The sequence below is a fragment of the Coloeus monedula genome (genome assembly GCF_965178545.1).
Source record: "Coloeus monedula genome assembly, chromosome: 6".
NCBI lineage: Eukaryota > Metazoa > Chordata > Aves > Passeriformes > Corvidae > Coloeus > Coloeus monedula.
The window spans coordinates 15,295,455-15,317,806 of NC_138786.1; the positions used below are offsets into that span (position 1 = coordinate 15,295,455).

At 40.3% G+C, this 22,352-nt stretch overlaps 1 protein-coding gene across 2 annotated transcripts in view; it reads right to left on the reverse strand.

Annotated features, from left to right (window-relative positions):
• Positions 1-22,352, reverse strand: part of SERGEF (secretion regulating guanine nucleotide exchange factor) — a 142,136-nt gene that overhangs the window by 45,194 nt on the left and 74,590 nt on the right. For both annotated transcript variants that reach the window (XM_082284054.1, XM_082284053.1), the window contains exon 10: positions 17,851-17,887. In XM_082284054.1, coding sequence (XP_082140180.1) covers positions 17,851-17,887 — 37 coding nt within the window. The remainder of the gene's footprint in view (positions 1-17,850; positions 17,888-22,352) is intronic.

Below are 22,352 nucleotides of genomic sequence, written 5' to 3' on the forward strand. Positions count from 1 at the left end.
GCTGCCATAGGCAAACCACGGCTGAAGATGAGAACGTTTGTTCCTTTATTTCAGGCTGATAATGGTGTCACTGTTGACATGTTTGGGCTCTGAAAGGAGCACTAATGAGGAAATGGACAAAATTATAAAGGCAGAATAAGGAACATTCTAAAATAGAAATGGGAAAATTACCCTCCTTTTACATTTACATGGAAAATTTGACTAGCCACGACAAAATTATATGCTTATTTGGCTCTTTAGGATGAATTTCTTGCTAACTACAAGAGCAATCATTTAAAGCAGCATTCTCAGCTCTTAAAATTGATTCTCACCCTGACCAAATGAGACAATTTTATCAGGTATCAAAATTATATGCACCACCATTGCCTCCTCATGACTTGCGAAGAACATGGTCAATTAAGGAATGGAACCTTATTATTGTAGAATTTACTCTCCAGCTCTTGGCCACTTCCTGGCAAACCCCAACATTTACAGGATACTTTAAGTTCACAGAAAAGGAGCCTTCTGCAAGAATGAGAAATTACATTTTATCTGGTGTAGCAGGAGTATTACCTCTGTGTGTATATTACCTATACCATGTGTATTTTTGCATATATTGTCTACAAAACCACTAAAATGTCATTCTAATTTTGTGAGCCAAATGAGGGGTGGGAAGTGTGCACAAAGACTGCCGTGGAATCCACTTGCTTCATTCACAAAAACAGCAGTAGTTGCTACATAACTAAATGTTGCAAGGGAGCTATTTGGGAAGGAGAAGGTGTTATTTTCATTAGGTGAATCCCTGTGTATTAGTCACATATTTGTCAGATTTCCTCTATCACTAATTACCCACGTAGCAAAACCTTGGGCAAGCCAAGGTTAGTCCTGCCTCTCAGTGCTGCAAGCCAGGTTTCTTAAAAACTCAGCATGGTAAAGAGCTATCAGCACCACTGAAATCTCCAAACCATTTCTGAGCTACAGCTTTCCACCACTGTGCCACAGGGAACAGCTACCTCTGAAGGGGCCAGGCTCACTGAAAGGCTGTCTGACATCCAGGAGCAGGAAAACTGCCAACTTTCAACTATCTGCATCCAACCATGAAAGGCATCTCTGGAGGCCTTTGGATAAACATCTAAAATACGCAAAATCAGATGCTGCTAAACAGAAAAGCATCCGGCACAGTCCAAGTTGATCTACACACTCAGATACATTAAATGATGTAATGAGGCATTGCAGCATGGCAGTGGCCATTGACAATGAACCCCTTCAAATGGGATCCCTGTCTGGTCTGCAAAGAGCCCAAACAGATTCAGCTATGGACTGTGGAGAGGAAATTCTCCCACTAGCCAGTGATGGCAGCCCTCAGGGCTGAGCCCTCTGTGCACGGAGCAAATCCAGTGTGAAGTCTGCACCCAGGCTCAAATTTACACTGAAACCATAAATACAAACCCTAAATATGAAACTACCTTCTTTTTCTGGACATTGCTACATCCCAGGATAACCCTAGAACTGGCACTTGGACCACAGCATAACATAGATGATTAAATAAAAACTTGCCACCAAATCCTTTTTTCTTCTGAGAGGATGTTCTTTTTAGTTTCATCATTGTATGCCTAAATTGCATTTGAAGAGAAGATATATTTCTAAAACAGGTCAGAAATAAGCAAAATCATCGTGAAGACACAGTTACTCTGCATTCAGAGTTTACAGAGAGCCTGGGTTTAAGATGAGAAGTCCTTTAAGATACTAGACTTCTCATCTACTCTAGTCACTCCTTTGTTAATTACATTTGGGTACAACTGCCCCAGAAGCAAGAAGCTATGTAAGAATGAATTCTAAGAGTTTTATGGAGAATAGCCAAGATTTGCATACACTGCCTACCTAAGTCCTCATGTGAATGTTCCTCGTTCTCAGGATCATAAAATGCACACTGGCAACCTGGCTATTTGTACACAAAGTATCTGACTCTTGGAAATTACATATCCCACTTCTCTACCCAGAATAAAGTGTTTTCAACTATCACATTTACGCAAAGTTTTTACATGTTTAGACACAAACCTAATGCATTTCCATCTTCTTGGTCAATCTTTATAATGTCTGTTTCAACCTCCTGTGATAGAGATAGAAGGCAGAGCAAATCTGGCAGAAGCATTCTCAGAGGAGCATTCTCAAATGTCTTGCTTGTTTATGAGGAAAGTGAAGCACTTCCTGTGGTTTTTACAAACCTGTTTGCCCCTTCTCCTTTGCTGCAGCTGTTGTGAACCAACCCACTGAGGAAGACAGAGGCTCTGTGCATGCTGGAGTCTTTTACTTATTTACAGACCAGCGCTCCTTTTGTGCAATGCAGCTTGTGCTGCTTTGAGGCAACATTCACTGCTCTGAATTATTACAGACTCCGTCCCTTTCTGTTGAGCACTGACTTGCACAAGGCAGAGTTGTTCCAGTTTGATTGCCATGAACAACAGCAGCACCAATGCACAAAGGAAAGCTGAGAGTACCCTTAAGATGACTTTGTTTTACTAAAACAACACGGCAAAGTGCCAGTCTATGATGGAAGAGAAAGCACAAATCCTGAAGTGCAAGAGATGCTGAGCTTTAATAAGGCATCCAGTCAATATTAATATAAAGCTAAAGCAGGTTTGGGAGAACACAAATAAGGACACTGAGAAGAAGACACCAAATTCACAAGGGTCAGACTAGATGAGTTATAAAGGAATGCCTGATTACTACTACCCTCACAAAAATATTAGCAATTCTAACTGCTTAACATTCAGCACAAGGGCTCAGCTGTACATTTACCGAAATTATTAATTGGGCCATCTTATATCCTCTGAAAAGGCATTTATCAGAATCTCAGGTTGTTCCTTGTGCCCTGCAGAGAGATCTGTTCCCCCTCTATTCAGGAGTGATCCGTCTTACTGCAACTCATCTGTCACCGAACGGTTTCATGCAAACAGCTGTATCAACTTCCCTGTCACTTCTCTGCCACTCTGCCTGTCCAAAATACAGAGAATAATGCACCTGAACTTTTTAACCATGAATCACACTGACAAAACTTGGAGGATCATCAAATTCAGCTACACTCAAGACTTTTCAGTGAGCAGGATGGATAAGTAGCGCAGATATCACAGAGAACAGGAAGGCTGAAGTTACTTAGCAGTTCCCTTGGAACCCCACATTAAAAATGGCCTTGAGAATCTCTCTTACTCTGAGCATCGCTCAGATTCTTCAGAAAAAAGCAAAAGGGAGTGAGACAACTAAAAACTATTTTACCCCCTCCTTAAAATGGCTACAAATTGTAGCAATCTCAAAATCAGACCCAGAAATACTTTAAAATACTTTCTATTATATTCTAGACAAGCAGCCTAGCCTTCTAGTGAAAGGGGATTTAACATTATTTCAATTTAAAAGTTAATATTTAAAGTTATTGTAATATGGAGAGAAAAAAAACGAACTTCTTGCACTGTAGTCCTGGAACATGAATGAAAAAGAGACAAATAACTTTTAGATGTCATTCCTGTACACCTGTTTTCACATCTTGGAGACCTATCAATGTGTATGTAAATGGTTCACAAACTTGGGTCAATACATCATACGTATGTACAAACTTATCCAGTTGCTTCCTCTAAGAGTTATAGTATTAAATGTCTGCGTCTGCCTGGTTCTGACATGAGAATTCACAACTCTGGAAGGAAGGGGCTGCAATCTGGATGGAAAGTAGGAAGCAATTGAGGAGTCCTACTGTATCATCATCCTGCACCACCAGAATATGAAAACAGTAAAACTTTGAAAAGGAATACTCAAAGACAGTGATCATTGTGATACACCACAGTGAGCCTGATTATCGTCCACCGTGAGGAAATTCAGCCTGCCTTAAGAAGCTGGGTGCCCAAAGACATGTATGGACAAAAAATTACTCATATTAAAACAACTCTTAAAATCTTGGCTAAAATCACTCAAATTCCACACAACTGTCACATATCTCATTTACCATAGAAGTGTACACCAGAAACATTCCAGAGCAGTAAGATGACATAGGTTCACTAGGTCTGAAAGAGATCAGTATTAACATCTATAAATTGATGGCAGCCGACTATACTACAAGTGAGTGAAGTTCATTTCCAGGCACACTTACTCATCACAGTTCCATGGGGGCTTTTTGGATATTCTGCTTGCTAGGGACAGCCTAACAGCTGAACTCCAGTTCTTCCAAGCCATCGAAGAGCTTTAAATAAAAAAAATTTTTTAAAAATTTAAAAATGCCAAGATAGATGGATCATTGCCCCATGCAATACAAACTTAACTTTCCCACTGTATATTAATGTATTACATGGTTTTCCATTTCCTTCAGCAGTTCCTCTATACTTAGGGATAGAAAATGTACCTAATAGATCAGCCTCAAGCTGAAAGGGAAAAATGTAATTAGATGGAAGCAACTTCCGCTTCACATTTGTTTGCTTAAATTAAGGGAACAAAACTAATTCTTTTAACTTCTGCATCTCAAAGTGCCTTCCACTTTTGCACACCATACAGAACACCAAACAGAGGTGTGTTATACTATAGAAGGCATTTATTCACCAAGTTACAGCTTTGCAGTACTGCAGCATCATCAACATTTTACCATCTTGGCCAGGTGTTTAACAACATAAAACATGATTCAAGCCTGACTTCAAGTTTAATTCTTCTAGCCAACAATAATGCAGCTTAGTAGACTATTTTACAGTGTTGTATAACAGACTGGAAATCAGCTCTTTGCAGGATAGAATACTTGCTTTGTACCTTGCAATTCTTTGTGGAGCCAGTACAGTCATTCCCCTGGATAAAGCAGAGAAGCTGGACTTCAGACAAGGTGTATCTACACAGTTCTCACGTATATAATCTCTTTCTTACCTGTCCTACACTTTTGCAAGGAGATCACAAAATTCTGACTTAGAATTTTTTTTTAGGTTTTAGGGTTGAGGAGAGAAGCAATATCCTGAGACTTTACGCTGACCAGTAACGCACGCTTGCAGGCAGCCAAGGAATGAGGATTTAGAAAACCCTGTTAACAGAGGAAATGAAAACCATTTAATTTGTGGCCACATGAACCCCAACGAATGTGTGAGGAGGATAATCTGGAGAGCCCAAAGCAGCAGGGAATGAGGCGTGGTGACTCAAGCAGGACCTCATGGTCTTAGTTCCCCTGGATATTCAGCACTCTGAGCTGTGGAGCCTGAAGGCTCAGCAGACAAAGTGCTGTTGATTTCTGCTGCCCTTGCCCCAAACACCCAACTAAACTCCAGCTATAAAGCAAGAATAAGCACATTTACTACGATTATTTTGTAGGTGACTGCACATCAAGCCAAACTATCAAAAACAGTCCTGGAGTCCTCTAATCCTTAACTCTCCCAGGCAGAAATCACCAGCTGCAAACATAAGCGTGAAACTCGACACATTCGTTTCCAGCCAAGACAATTACCAAGTTTGAGCTCCAGCCCTGAGGACTTAAATGAATGCACAAAGTCCCTGTAATAATACAAGTTTATCGTTCTTAAGGCTTTAACTGCTCACACTGAATTTGCAAGTCAGCATCAGGCAGAAGCCACCATGAGACCTTTGCAGAGGGAAACAATCCTCAAAGTAAGTAAGCAATAGGTTCACAAAGCATGAGAAAACTAGTGACTGGGAAACACAGAAATGCACAGTCTCTGAAGCAGGATATTTCAAAATGAGGTACATTTCATACTGCAGAAGACTCAGAGAGCATCCATCGCAATTATGATACCTCACTGGTAGCTGCTCTAATTACCTCAAGAGGGAAAAAAACCACCAACCCCACTCTCGTTCGATTTCTGGCATTTAATTCACTTGCTGGGGAATCTCTTTGCTTAATAGGTATTTATGCTATTTTCCTTGCAAAGCACATGTTGCCATGGAGCACTGATCACAGGCAGAAGTGATTCTGCCTTTTTGAACTGCACAGCCTTCACTTGAGGGACTCTGTCTTACTACCTGTCAGCCTTAACCTTTTGCTAACTACACAGGGCAAAACTAGAGGGAGCTGAGGTCATATTTGTTTTGATTTTAGTGAATGGTCTCATCCAAAAACTACTCTTAAAAGTCTTCCCCATTTTTCACTGGCACTTTGCTTTGACAGAATGGAGTTTCCTTTCCTCAGAGTGAGAAGGTGGCAGATGGGAGAAGGAGGAGGATCCAAGCAGACAGAGAAGTATTGCACAAGACACATGCTGAACTTGTCAACAGAACAAGATTTCTTTACTACAGTGCTTAAAAAAATTAAAGTGCCTGCTTCTCTACTCAACAAGTTTACAGAGCCATACAATAGCATTCAGGCGTTTTTTTTTTTTTAGGGTATCCACCTAGGATGAATCCTGCCTTGCAGTTAACTTGATCAACAGTGTAGTAGCAAGACTGAAGGAATCTGAGTGACATCTGAGTGACAGCAAACCATCATACTACTCCTGCTATAAATGGCAGGTTTGCATGTAAGCAGAATACATTTGGATTCCTGCCTCCTTTCACTGGTAGGTGGCAAGATGAGTCTTGGGGCCAGAAAAAAACCCTTAAAAATAGGGGGTGTGGTCTCAGAACAGCAAGGATATAAAATCATGATACCTTTAACATTTTTTCTCTTTTGGGCCTACAAAAAAAAATTGATGTGAGCTTTAAGGTTATGGCTGACCAGATGCACCGAAAAAAGCAGCACAGACTAACCTGATCCTGTCTCCAATCTGCCACAGGAAAACTCACAGCTGGCTGCTTCCTGCCTGGCATTTCTCTATGGGAGAGGAACAGAACTGCACTACTGGGACTAAAGGAAGACTCCAGGTTAAATAAACATAACTAAAAGCTGCCTCAGTATGAAACCTTTCAATATTCACCAAGAAGTCCCATAATTAAGGAGACTAAAGTAATGTTCAGTGACCACAAATCAGATAGTGAGTCCAACAATTCACAGTAGAGCACAGACACTGGTGACAATTTTCCCCTCCTCTGTACAGAAATAACACAAGTAAAGTAAATATTTTTCTTGCCTAAGCAAACACCTGCTTCTCAGAAAGGGCCAGAATCATCCATGCACTGGGTCTGCATCATAGAGAACCAGTGAGTGCTAGAAATTTGTCATACATCACACACTATCCTGCATGCTCAATGTGAAGCACACAGTAACATGATGAACTCACATGCAACTCGTATTTCTGAAATAATCCCTTTTGGAGGCCTCAGTAATAGATCTTCCCTTGAAGTAAAGGTCACAGATTTGATCTACTATCAGCAGGGAACAGTAACAAATTATGAATTATTCCTATTAAAACCAGGAAACAATTTATTTTACAGGAATTGCAGGCAAGCATTTATTAAATCAGTACCACAACAAAATACACATCTTGAAAAATGTAACAGCTACCAAGATTCTGTTAATAGAACAAAATTCAGCAGGCTACACTGGAAAAAAGTTTTTACCCCTAGAGCATACAGACATCTTTCACCACTACCACATCACACACCAAGTGTCCCATGCGCTCATTTAGAAGTACAACATGTTGCAGGGCTTTAAGAGATACACCTTTCATCTCATTCAATTTTAAAAGACCTTGAAACGTTAGTAACTCAAAAAAAAAAAAAAAATTCCAAGATAAAGCGCATGGGAGGAAACAGTTCAGAGAAAAAAATAGGAAGTTTGAGAGCCAAAGCAAACTATCTTTCAAGGTAAGTGAGCTTTCTACTCAGAATTATATGATTTGTGTTGCTTGTCATCCTGCCCATTTTGTGAGATGTCTCAACTCAGCAAGATAGCAGCTGGTGTCACTGAAAACCAAAGGCATAAGGGAAGCCAACCTCCAGTTTAATATCTTAGACATTTGCAGCAAAGCAGCTGCTTACTTGTTCAATCTCTTAGCAACTCAGATTTGTCATCAAGGTCACGGCAGATTATTTTTAAAAATTAATATTAAAATGCCTAAAGGAAGGGAAGGGGAGATGATTAATGATGTATCCTGATAAAATAATTTTCCCATGTTTGACTGAATTGTTGTTCTGAGCATCATCCACAAGGATAAAAAGAAAACTCATCAAGTTCAGAATCCTTTCTACTCAAAATTCTTAACTGACAGAAATTCTTTCCTACTGAGAAAATTGGAAACTGAAATCTTCTGGCCATGTACTTCCTTCACTCATCAGAAAAGGACTGTGTCTGGCATTACAGAAAGTGCCATGGGCAGTGGCACTCTGGGTGATTCAGAACAGCCTGATTCTCTTTTACAAGGTGAACAACAGGAGACCTGTGAACAGCTTATAGGGTTTTGAGTCCCTAACGCAACATCCAAACTGAGAATGTGCTACATCTTTGTAAAATTCCCCAGAGGAACAGGGGCCTGGAAAGGCCACAGGAGGGCCATAAGGGACACTGGCGGTTATCCTCAAACCTGGGATAAGCACTGGAAATTTCATTGTAGTAAAGAATATCCTGAGCTGCCTGAAGGTACTTCAAAAAAAGGCGTACAAAAGAGCAAATATTTGCTCCTTTGTCAGGCTCCCTGGGTATAACCTCACACCCACTGAACAACTCACATAAAAAACAAATAACAAGTGGATATGACCCATGAATAAGAGCAGAGTTAAAATTGGATTTCATGTTCATTATGGGCTCCTTTGGAATTTTCACCTCTTCCACCTACTGCCTTGGGCTGGTGCTCCCCACCATGGTCACGTCACAGTAATCCAGTTATTCATTCCAGTACAAGGCTACGGAGCAGGGATACAATAAGATGCTAAATCTGAACAAAGAAAGATAGACCCTACAACCTGAATTCCTGGCATCATGTGAAGGTCCTCCTAGACAACATTTAATTTAGCAAATCAGTGCTAGAATAAATACAAACAAGGTTTATACCAGGATCAATACATCATACATTATCTTCTCAAAGTAATTATTCCATTAGATTTGTAGAGGGGAGGAGGATGTAGGCCAGAACTAAGATAGGGAAAATATCACCATCTCATCTGAAAAATCCACCAGGAAGGACTCAGCATAGTGGTTTTTAAAATCATTACAGTTTGTGTGTGTGCTGTTGCTGGTGGTGGTAGTTGGGTTTCTCTGGCTTAAGAACACTGACAGATGGGCTGCCATCTTTAGCAAGTTCAGAGCTATCAAATACTCAGGTAATAGAGGCATTTTGCTCCTTAAAGACCGATGGGCACCAAGACCTGTATATGTGGCAGTAGTCTCTCACTTCATTCAGCTTCCTGCTAACTACAGTTATGTTTGCAGCCTTGCCATTAACAAGTATAACATGAGTCCTGCATGATTTACTTGATCACCAGGAGTATATCAACCCTTCTCACTGCTCCATGAGAAATGTTCATGTTCTATGCTAAATATCCTGTTCATAGAGCTTTCAGTCCTTCACACTTTCTCAGAGTTCAAATAATCCCAACAATCTAAAAATAAAATTATGTGAAGATATTTCTCAGAATTAAAGTCCCAGTTTAGCCTGGTTGCTCCTCAGAGACTCTGAAAAAAAGCACAAGAAAAAGCACAATAGCGAAATGAGTCTCAAAAGCATTTTTCATTTTAATTACTTTGTTACCTCCCTTCTATAAAGCAGCACTTGAGTGAAACAAGTTCAAAAAGCAAGGACAAGTAAAGGGTGATTTTTATAAATATGCCAATTTTAATCTCTTTTCATTTGACTTTTTCCCCTAATATTTTTCTTAAATACTTATCTCTCTAAAGCCAATGATTTTTAGTAAAATTGTTTATTTTTACCCTGAAAGCTTGCTGCAGGCTTGCAAGGTTGAACAGCTTCTTCTTTGTTATTACTAGGTAAAATAATCTTGCCTGCCAGCTAATACCTCAAGATTTTCTCCACTGCAATTTCTACCCTTCAAATTCCAAGTCCTAACTCCTAAAGTGGGAAAGGAAGGTTCGCTCTTATGGAAAGGTACAGAAACAATTCCCCACCCCACCTAGGTTTACAAAAGCTTCTGGAAGCCTGCTTTGATGTGTGCATTCAGTCCTGTGCAGTTACAGCCAAACAGAGAGGTGTTGGCCCAGAAGTGTCCCTGCATCACCCCCAGCCTGGCAATATTTCCCATATATCCTTACTACATCATCTCTCAGACTTATGTCACTGGCAGCATCCCTGACACCAGCTTTGGGTCTTGAAAGATTTTTCTGACCTTCATAACTGAAAGAGAACAGTAGAACCATATGACCAAAACACACTGCAAAATCCAAAAACTGGGCAGCAAAGATGACTTCAAAATGCGCATTTGTGGGGAAAAAAAGGAAAACGAACTCACGGTGAAGCCAATCTCTGAAAATCCCTGCTTCAGATCTTTTTATTATGGCAAAAGCTACTGAGAGTATTTAAGATGGTGTTAGAAAAACACACACACACACACAAAGTATCAACAGGAAAAAGCTTCAGAGATAATTCACTTAGAGCATGTAACAAACTAAGCTGGTCACAAATATCCACTCGTGTGCTGACAGAGAAATTTCTTAGTGCTCCATAAAGGATCTGGATAGTGACACACACACAAACGGGGGTGTCAACCCAAGGTTCTGTAGCAAGATATTCCCTCCTGGAGAGCCACAAATCTCACAGCACGGTTAGGGCACTCCTCACGCCAGCTTTCTAAATATAACCTCCTTGCCCTCCTGTCAGCCATTTAGCTGCAAAATTTCTACTCAGTGATACACTTAGAAGGTAAAGTGTGGAGGCTGCTGCATGTAGAGAACCCAGAATTACCAGCACAGCTCACTGCAGAGCTGCTCAGCAAAGGGCACTGAAGCCTTAATTTGTTGCCCTTCCAAGTGCATGCTCTAGATGACTCCCTGAAGCCAGACATTTGTCCTTCCTTTTATTTCATTTTATAGCCACCAACACTTAATCTCTCTTTGGTGAGCAAAGATGCCTATTTTTGTGACTCCTGTTTGCTTCCTTGAAAATTCAGATAAATATGCCTCAGATATATTGGATGTATTTTTCTTCTACTTCAAAGTAATTGCTTTGCTTAGAGCCTGCAAGTAAACAAATATGATAAAATCTGATTTGTTTTCTAAACACTCAGTATCCACCCAGTGAACCCTCTGACAGAGGACTGCAGGCACCTGTACTGCAGCTCCCACTCTTAAGAGTGTCCTTATCCTCTGTAATTTTCTAAAACCAGGTGGAAGGACTTTTCCTTTCCACGCATACCTGCAAGGAAAGGCTTCCTACTCATCCTGCTTCAAGCAAAATTCTTGCTTGGTTTGCTGGTTGTTAGCTGTCTTCCCATGACAACTATCTCCTCCAGCTGCCACTCACAGTTCCAGCTGGATGGGTTTAGCTGTCACCAGAGGTTAATATTGCTCGCTTGCCTCTTCCCCATCTTTGGGAGGGTTCTTGACACAGCAGACTTATCCCTGTGGATGTGATGCAGTGTCTCGCAGGAAACAGACTGACAGCACACAGGAGCTCAACTTCCAGACAAACTCTAACCTGACACCACGGTGATAGGTAAAGTTCAGTGAAAAATTTTACAAGAGCAGTTAGCTTTATATACAGGAGAAAAACAACAGCTTTTATCTTCAGGGCCTAAGCAGCTCTACATCTGGTAACAGCAGGAAACTACACTGTAAACAGTATGACAAGCACTGCATTATTACCTGTTTATATGCTAAATGATATAAATTAAGATAGAGACACACACACCAAGACTAATTATATTTTAAAATTGCCTCTCTGAAGGGAAGGGAAATGATTGCAACCATTATTAGTTGCAAAGCAATACTAAAAAAAAAATAAAAATCAGGTTCCATTACTCTATGCAGTTCTAAAATACACTAAGAGGCAGTTTTTATTCCAAAAATTTCACAACCTAAATTGACAAGCTACATAGAGAAAAGAGGAAGCTGAACACAGCATTCCAGAGAGTTAAGTCACCCAAAATATGCATCAATACAGTGACAAAGCCTGCAAGAGAAGGTAGCTGTAAAATCTGGACTTCATTTCATTTACAGAAGCTGCCGTTCAGTCAGATCTTATCCTAAACTGTGGAGTTTCTTTTTAGGGAGTCGATGCAATCCCATTTTCTCTTGTGAATCTAGTTAGCTTTTCACAGCAAAATATCCACCCTTCCCTATAGCCAGCAACCACTGACTTCAGACAATTCAGTTGATACAAAGCTATTTTTAGCCCCATCAGAAGGCTTTTCCAAATGCTCAAAGTAGTATTTCCTCATTTCTCTCCTCATCACCTTACACCTACAAATTCAAGAGATAGTTGGCAACTTGGCTTTCCATTAGCCCTTGGAAAAGAAACACTAAGAGATCAGGGGATCAGATTTTGTGAGTATAACTTGATGAAAATAACAGAAAAAAAAAAAAAAAAAAAAAATCAGGCTTTTGAAATTTGAAATTCAATCTCAGCTTCCATCTTACCAGAGGAACAATTAGTTTGCCTGGAGCACCAACAGTTGTGTGGAAAAGAAACACAAACTGAGAAGATATTTGAACAACTCACTGTGTCTAACCATGGCATAAAACTATGATGTCAAATCTCTATCCAGCTATGTCCAAAGCACTCAGACAGGTGCTCAGGTAACGATACGAACGAGGCTGCTTTTTCCCAACAAACATAACCAAAGCAGCTTATATTCTGAAGAGCTGTTTTAACAGTCGAAGCCACATTAAGAGCTAAATGACATACGAAATGGCTCTGCCAGAGAATAAATTTAGAAGGTCGACATATAACCCGCACGAAAATGACAACAGTGATGGTTACTCAAAGTCCTGCCAGGTGCCCTTTAATAAGCAGAGAATGTGATTAGTGCTGCAATGCAAAGAGACGGCGTGCTGCAACATGACTCCATGCTGGTCTGCCAGGAAACCTTTACAATACAGTCCCTGGCTGCACTGGGATTTTTCATGCATAATAAATAAAGCAACAGACTAGCAGACTCAGGCTCCTTGCTGAACACCAGTGCCCTCCACTGTGTACGCTGAAGATTCCTCCAAACACTAAAGTAACAGAGAGAATTTATGATTTTTCTCCTCATGACAGACTGCTGGGTCCCCCAGGACCGAATGTCAGACACATGACTCTATCTGCAGCTTCGTAGGGCGGCTGCGAACATCTAAACAATACTGTCAGCATAACGCAGGGATCCGTCCATCAGCCTGCACAGGCTCCTCTCCCCATTGGTGCTCACTCTGCCAGAGAAATAGATCTTTCATAATCTGTTACAGCCCTTCCTCGACTGATGCTTTATACAATAATTCAGTTGGAATCGTGGAACTTTACTAAAAGTAGGAAACCTTGCTAATTACAAGGTAGTGGCCCGCACGTAGGAAGCCTTCAGCTTCCTCATTAAAAAACATGGAACCAAAGTGTTTGGAATGGCTTTAACACCATTTTAGAATGTGTATCACCACCTCCCTAAGCTTTGATCACTTTGATCACATTTGTTTTCCAGCTTATAATTGCTATGTTCTTCCAGGACAGGAATATAAAAAGAAAATCTTAACAGAGTATGGAATAACAGCTCTTTTACTGCCCCTCTAACACTATGGCATACTTTAATTCAGACCATTTGAGGCATGAGCTGCCATTTGAGTGGAGGGACGTTTTATCCTAATTTCCTCTACAAAGACTATTCTTCCATTAAATTTAGTATTGCTGTTTACTCCCCAACTGCAGCTTCAGAAGGATGTGAATGCCCGTGTTGTGATATTTACAGCTCTGATGGCACAGGAACCACGGAACACAGAATCTTGAAGCTTGTTCTAAATCACACAAAACAAAAAAAGGCAACAGGAGAAAAAACTAACCCTCTTCTGGAAGGGGCTGCGATTTAGCAGAAAGCTGAGAAGTGATTTTAAGAATGTTTCATGATAATGCTGTTGCACTGAACACACTGAAACTCAGTGTGACCAGCCAGGGCCTTGTCTCCTCATATGTCACTTGTGCTTCCATGTGCAAAACACACTTATGGTTGGGTGGCCAGCTTGGGCCTTTGGGGTTCGTTTTTACTGGTTTAATATTAATTACATGGTGCCCTCTCCACTGCCATTCATCATGGGGCCAAAGCAGTGCTGAGTAACCTCGACAGGAAAAAAGCCAAAGGAGAGAGAGACAAGTATCAAATGAGTAACAGCACAATGACATTAATCACAAAGCCCAGTTTCTCCTTGTGAACACCACTGCACCACCACCACCCACTCTGGCAGTGCCCCTGTGGTGTGGGGCACTACACAGCAGTGTCCAAGTCTGGATCTGGGGACTATCTCACTGAAGGAAGTTTTAAATCTTCCACACAAGAAAACGAGCAGAAGTCAGAATTCACTGTGTTGACTGTGAAAGTGCAAGAAAAAGCTTTCTGCACTACCTGAAGTAGCCACATGTCCCAACACTTATCCCCTTCAGAACACCACACCAGAAAGTGTTAACTTCAAAGATCCATGTCTTTCTCTTCCAAACAAATTCCCCTTTGAACGCTGCTTTAAAGTTGGACTTCAACGGAAATTAATTAGCTTTTAAAACAAGCACTTCTCCTTACGTATCCTCCAGTATCTCTTGTTTAAAAGATTTTCATTAGTTTATACAGGTTGAGAAAATTACTAAAAGCAAGACCAAAAAGGGATATTATGCATTACCAAGGCTTTGGGGAGACAGACTGTAGAACTGCTATCCCTGTAATGGTTTCTGGGGGGCTTTTTTTAACCACCTCCAAGAGGCTTGAATAAAATTTCAGGGTTTAATTTTTACTAAAATAAGACATTTGCATTTGGAGTTTCTTCACAGCATTCTGTCCTGTGCCCTGTGGCTGCAGCACAGTCAAGGCATTGCTGCATTTTATAGCATCTCTACTTCTGCACCGTTAATATTGCTTGATTATTTAAGTTGCAGCATTGCATGAGCTATGCATTCTTTAAAAAATTACTATTAACTTTTTCGAAAAAGGAGGATCAAAGTCTTACTGGGGAGTGGGTAGGAAACTGGTAAGAGCCTTCTCCATAAATATTGTTTTTAAACACAGGCTTTTTAGGGTAAGAATCAAACCTCCTTACCTTTTCAGTGTTGAAAACACTATAGACTCCTAAACCTGGAAAAAGCTCAGCTTTGTCACAGTGATTTAGTTCCATTATATATTTCAGTCATTCAAAGACTCTGTCTCAGTATCACAAAGTTCAGCACTAACACTGCAGCTATCACATTCAGGTAGAAAAGCCACCTTTGTGGTGCTCAGTAAGTACACACACAGTTTTCAGTGTAGCAAGGTGTTTTACAGATATGTTACACAACATTTATTAAATAACTATCCATTTCTTTTGTACAAAAATAGGCTGGCTCCTAAGATGATTAATCCTTGATTGAGGTGATAAGTGCAAAGTCTTTTCTTACTAGGCAGGGATTTTTGTTCCCAAGTGAAAAGTCATACAAACACTAAAAAAATATTACAACACTTACAAGTTTTAGACTTAGTATCACAGTACAACCCCAAAGGAAAATAAAAATGTGTTTTCACCAAGGGCTGCGAGTGAAGATGTTCATATTTTCTCATGTACTAATAGCAACTATTAACTCATTGAGTTTAGAAAAGCAGGCACATTTCAAGACAACCCGGCTCTCATTCGCCTTTATATCAAATATTTACCTCACCATCAAATGAAAACTGAAATATTACCAATATAGCCACAAAAAAGGAGTAAATGCCATCACAGTGAAAAGAACAGACAGATTTTGTACTAACTTCAGTAGAAGAAAGCAAGGGAAGATAATTCAAATAACTGAACCGTACAAATGGATGCAGACTATATAAAGGAACATGAAAAAACCTAACTGCTTGCTAGCCTTACAAATCAAACAGCTTGTATCACCAGCAAGATGATTGGAACACTACTTCAGCATTTGTGGAATGAATCATAAATCCAGCCTCTCCGTCCTAAAAATGCTTCTATTTAAAAGATGATGCAACAAAAAAAGCACAAGCACATTTGTATATACAACCAGAAATAGTGACTTGAATATTATACTGTTAAAGGCTTTTCAGTTTACCTGTCACACTGAACTTGAATTATTTCAGTTTAAAAGTCAATCACTCAAGCATTTACTAATTAAGAAAGATATGGCTGACATAGTTGCTATAAATGAACTCTGCTTGAATGATAAGTTATTCGAAAATTGTACAATCAACAAGACATATTCATGGAAATCCGTGTGGTATCCGTTAAGGACTATAACAGCTGACAGCTTTGAACCAAGAGTGACCAGTGATCAGAGAAATCCTACCACAGATTATTCTAAAAAGTCAACCTCTTAAAAGCATATGTGAAAATTCAATTCAGGGAAAATTGTATCGTAGTTCTTTAGTTCAAAAAAATTTGCAACATCACATTTCTGTTGTCCTTAAAATAAAATTGACTGGCTTCCAGCACTAATAATTTCCCCATTGAATTCAGTGAGTGTAGCACACAGCTTAGATAGGCACATGATGTTCTTTACATATGCAAAGTTCTTCGTTTATTGTAACTTTCTTCTAGAATTTCTTTCCCCTACCCATTTTTTTCCCAGAGATTTCTGCCTAGAAGGCAGAAAGCTTAAAAGGACATAAGCAGAGAGGTTGTTCAAACTCAGTGCTTTGCTTTCATGCACACTGGAGGAATCTGCCAGCAGTACACTTTTACTTCATCAATTCAGCAAGAAACAAGACTGCTCTTCAGTCGACATTCAGAAGCACCAGCCTGACAATTAATACAGGCATGTGACACTGAACAAGCAGGGAGAAGGCAAAGGGAAAAATCTTTTCTTAAATCCAGCCATAAATTTAATAGAAGTTAACAAATTCACTACAAGGTTTAACTGGAGCAAGATAATTAGAAAAAACACTACAGCAGATATGGAAATACAGAAACTGCCACCTTTATGACCTCTTAACAAAACCTAAAAAATTAGCACATGGAAAGCAGGTTGAATACCAAATAGCTGCTTTTCTCTACCTCTGTCAAACCACACTTTAGAAAATTAAGGAAATTCTTTACGTGACATCTCAACACATCAGTCACAGCAATCAAAAACATCCATGTGGATGGAGTGCTGTTTCATTTCCAGCTCTCATTAGCATAGAATTCCTTTCTTCATCTGTCTTGCCCTGTCTATTAATGGGGATAATTATGCTGACCTCCTTTATAAAGCACTTAAAAATCTACAGTTAAAAATGTTCCTAAACAAGTAATTATATAATAATAGCAATCATGTATCAAACTTCAGTTATCAACTCATCACATGAAAGCAAGAATCTGATTGTTCCTGGAATTAGGACACAAAATTCAATTTCTCCACCGACATTAGCTTCCTAGTGCTTCCATCATTATTACAACAGCTGCATTATGCTAAAATGCACTAAAGAACCTGTCTACCACTGACTGACATTTTGAAGAATTTCCAAGCTTCGAACAACAAGAGACCCAGGACTTTTTTTCACCAATGATTTCCATGTTAATAATTTCTATCTTGTTAAACAAAGATACTTTTGACCAGCGTCAAGCTCAGATGCTATTCTGAATCTACAGCCTGAATTGTTGCAATGACTCCAATCTAAAACAGGCTGTAGCACTTTGCAAATGTATTTTCCTGTTACATCCATCAACCCCTCTCTCCTTACAGGGGCTGGTCTACAAGGCCACATTTTCATCATCACCACTTATCGTCACCAGTTTCTTTTCTTCTTTTTCCTCTACATCCATATGTCCCTTTCCTTCTTTCAGCTGCATACAATGCCTGTAATCATTCAGTATGTTTGATGTGCACGTTTTTCTTTCATCTTGTGCTACTAAAAATGAAAAAAAGGTGAGAGGATTTGTTATAAAATTAAGCTACTTACCAACTATTGCCAGGTTATGCTCTGAACCACATGCGATCTGCAAAAGAAATATGAATGACTAAATAAGAACCTGCTTGCCAGTAGGAAGACAGTCACAATTATGACAGGAAATTAAAAATTAACCTGAAACAAACAACTACAGTTTGTAGGATGCAAAATCAAGGTTGAAGTGCTCTCACTCTTAAATGGAATTTCATCTGTAGCCTCACTTAGGGGCTCAGTGGCAGGGGTGCATGTTTGTTTGATTTTTTAATAAAGAGGTATTTTCTTTTCAGAATGCAGTCACCAGTGACATTTCACTTCTTTCAAGCAAGACTGGCCACGATTCCGCAAAAACATCACACCCTTGACAACACCCACGGGATCCAACAAGAGGCACAGAGCAAACAGATTAAGCCATACAGAGATAGCTGGGAATCAAAAGGGTAATGCAGATCTCCATATCTCATATCTCTACTGTTTTTCCAGATGACTCCTGAAGAACTGCTCAAAGTATACAGGCTCAGTGTGCTAAACCTGGTATGATATGATCCTCACGGTCATTTGCCTAGAATGGAGAAAAACTACCCTAGGATTCAACCCTTTCTTTAGCTCATTAATGATGGAAATCAGTTACAAATTTCTTTTCAAAGCACACTTATAGTCAACGTATTTTTCATCCTTCTTTGCAGCTGCTGTGAACATGTCTGATGTTTAAGTTGCTTTAATGTATTGAGTTTTTGTACATTCTCCACCAACAGTGATAATACAAGCACCAAGAGCAGGCCCCTGTCCTACTGCAAGGGTTTGTCTCTCCCACAGAATTCTTTTTGCAAGGTCACCACTGGCATAATTGGCTGATGTAAGACTTCACTTCACACAAGGTTACTCTGCTGAGTGTCCTCAAGTTTTTAATTTAAATAAAAGCAACCCCCTCAAAATCCTGTATCCGGTTCACTGTCTTGCAACTACTTGCTCATTATATCTACTACTGAGCTGGAGAAAATTAATAAGCACATTCTTCTTAAAGTATATTTGCAATGGCAAAATATAATACGGGACTATATGCTCAATTATATTAAAAAATAGAAGTCCATACCATCAAAAGTTTATATGGTTCTGTGCATGCATAGCTTTATAGCTTTTACAGCCAGAGAAACAGCTATAATCACCTCCATGTCTGCAGAACATAAACCCATAGAAGTTAATAAAACAGACCTCGTGCTCAGCTCACTGTGCTTGAGTATTTACTGGTGAAGAGACACCCAAGACTGACACACTGAGTAGCTTGAGCACTCGTGTTACAAATGAACACCACAATCAGTACTGCTCACAATCCACCCATGTCACAACCGCTACATGAAAACATTTGGGCAAAGCCATCCCAACGCAACAATGGCAAGGAAGAAAAGAAAGATTCCTTAGGGCAGGGGTGCTGAGACAACACGTTAAAGCACTTGGGAAAACAGGGCAAGAAAAATAATTCACAATCCAGCACAGGCTCATCTTCAGAAAAATCAAGATAAAGCAGCAGGAAAAGCAATGCCTGTGCAAGAGCACTAGCAGGACTGCATCAAGTCTTTTATTCCACAATATCGCAGACAGGAAAAGCTCCAAGTCTCAACCATTAAAATACATCAATCACTGCCATACCCCACAGCACTATCCTCACCACAAGAATTAGCCCTACACAGGAGCAGGGCTGGCTCCTAATGCCCATTTACTGGCTAACGCTCCCACCCGTGCTTCTCAAGATGATAAGCTGATGCCATGGAAACAAGATCCACACATGAAAACACATGCAAAGGCTTTCTAGCAAAAAAGCAGAATTCTCTTCTTCACCAAGTGCTGAAAATTGGATGCACTGAAGTTGCTGCTAATAGAATAAATAAATGTTATCTGAGGTGTGAATAATCTTGGCTAATTCCCTAGGAAATACACTGACATAGGCAGAGATTCAAAAGCATCGGCACAAAAGAACTGCTCAGGCTGGTGGCTGACACTGCCAGGACCCACTCCAGAAACACTACATTAAAAAAAGGGGAAAAAAAAAGCCCCACACGAACAAGGTGTTATTTAGATTGTAAAAAACCTCCCCCAACAAAGCAGCACTTTTTTTCCTACATCCAATAGCAGCAAGGTACAGAGCCTGCAAACCAGATAAAACAACGCTGGCAATCTCAAACAGCTTTGCACATGTAGCTGTTACTCTGGCCACTGTTCAGAGCCTCCCACTAGCCAGCTATCAGGGTGTGAGGGAGTCAATCAAACCAGGCCAGGAATGGCTGTGTTACACAAACTGGCCAGTGCTGGGGAGTTGCCCCCATGACAGCCACTCATGGCCAACGCGTTGCAGCTCCGGGCCTGATGGGGTATAAGCTGCAAAGCACACAAACACCTCTTCTGGGGGGTAAAAGGCACCTCAGTGAAGTGCCAGCTTTGCTAACAACAACAGAAACCAAGCAAAATCACAAGTTGCTGAAGGCAGTGTTGTGGATTCACCCTCGACAGCTCAGAGCAAGGACAGCACACGCCGGGTACCAGCAGCAGTTCTGTGCTCCAAAGTAGAATTTGCTTGATTTAGAGCACAAGGTTCACCACACCTCTGCCTTATCACAGGGTGTCACCACCTGACAACACAGACTGACTTTGTAGGAACCCCCAAATAAAAAAAACATCCTTACAGGACTCTAAATTTAGCTTCCTGGAACACCTTGTTCATCATCTATGCTCCTTGCTACAGGCTATACCATCCACCCACAGGATTCCTGCTGGCCTGCACACCTATGCCTCTGGAGCTCAGGGGGACCACACCATAGAGGTGAAGCAAGGTTGCCACTGCTTGATGTACATTGAAGCCTTGCAGGTATTTCACAACATTTTTCTTACAATAAACTTTAAAATGTGGCACCCCCTTTTCTCCGTGACTTCCCACAACAGGCAACAATCAGCCAAGAATAATTGATTTGCTGGTACAAATACAGACCAGCCAGAGAACAGCACTGCTGAACAGATGTTTTATGCTTACATTAGATGTAATAAGCTCTGCAGTCAGTGCAGGTCACTGGGAGAAGCCTGGTATTTACTGCAGCAACTATAATTTTCTGGCTACTTCTCTTCTGTCCCCACCCCCAATGTGCTGCAGAGAAATTAAATTCCAGCAGACATCTGCATGCTTCCAGTGGGTAAGTACATTCAGGGATGCTTATAAACACACAGTAATGCCTTCTAATTGGGCAATAATTTTACATTATGTTTTAATTGAAAAAAAAATCACTAATCTTAATGACAAAGCAGAGAGACTGTTACTGAGCAAAAGCATTCTGTGAGCTTAAGAAACGCGACCCCTGCACAGAACACAATTCACACTAAAGTTCTCAGTTTGGAGGGAAATTTGAGAAGAGTTGTGAAGGATATTGTGATCTCTATATAAATGATCTCAAAGCACTTGACAAATGTCTATAAGGCAGGCAAAGAATGCTTAGGGACCATCTCACCCAGAACTTACTTACCTTATTATCTGTGCTCTTTCAACCATACATAGATTGTTTGTTTCCTCCCTTAAATTGTGTGCTAGCAAGCTGTTTTCTACCTAGCAGTGGCTGTGGTTCGGATCCATCCATCCATCCAGATTTAACACGCGTGGTATAAGCAGCCAAGCGACCAGCATTTTATTAATCATAAATAGTATGATAAATAGCATAATCACAGACATAAGCTGCAAGGATGGTGAGGAAAGACCTTAGCACAGCAACCACGAACCCTGGGCAAAACACCAACATCTTTCTGCAGCCTACCTATATGCTTACGGCCCAGTCCTAACAAAAATTAACTGACTGAATGTAAAACCAGCGGGTCATGCAAAATAGAGAAAGTATTTCACTTAAGATTAAAATATTTTTCTATCTTAAAAGCACTACATGAAGAAGTAAAATGACGTTCAGTATGTGTTACATAAGCATTCCCACATATACATGTGTGTATACATATAAAACACAATATATGTATGCATATTGGGAAGAGAATGTTATCTACTAAAGAAGATGTTTGTCAGGGAAGAAAGTTCAGACAGAGCACCACCTTTTCTGTCTGGGATAGAGATCTCACCTCTGCAGACAGCAAATAAACATATACAGGACAAGACTCCTGTGGATATTTAGATATACAATCTCCCTTGGATTTCAAAAGGTAATTAAGAGACAAAAATACCTTTTGTCAACCATCCCCTAAGGGATTTCTGAGCACTGTAATAAAACAAGTCTGACAAAGTGTATAAAAATCCCAGTTTCAGGCTAGTACCACGACCACGAGGCTGTTCTTTCTTTTCTTTCTGTAACCCCAGGGCTTTGACTGAGGATCTGTTGTGCAACCCACCAGGAAACAGATGGAATCAGAACTGCAGGCAAAGTCAACCTCCCACTGCAGCAGAGGGGAAGGGACAGTACAGGAGAGGGTGCAAGGAAGAGGCACAGGGAGCTGGACTCACAAGAGGGATTGCAGAATGAAAAATCACAAGCATCCCA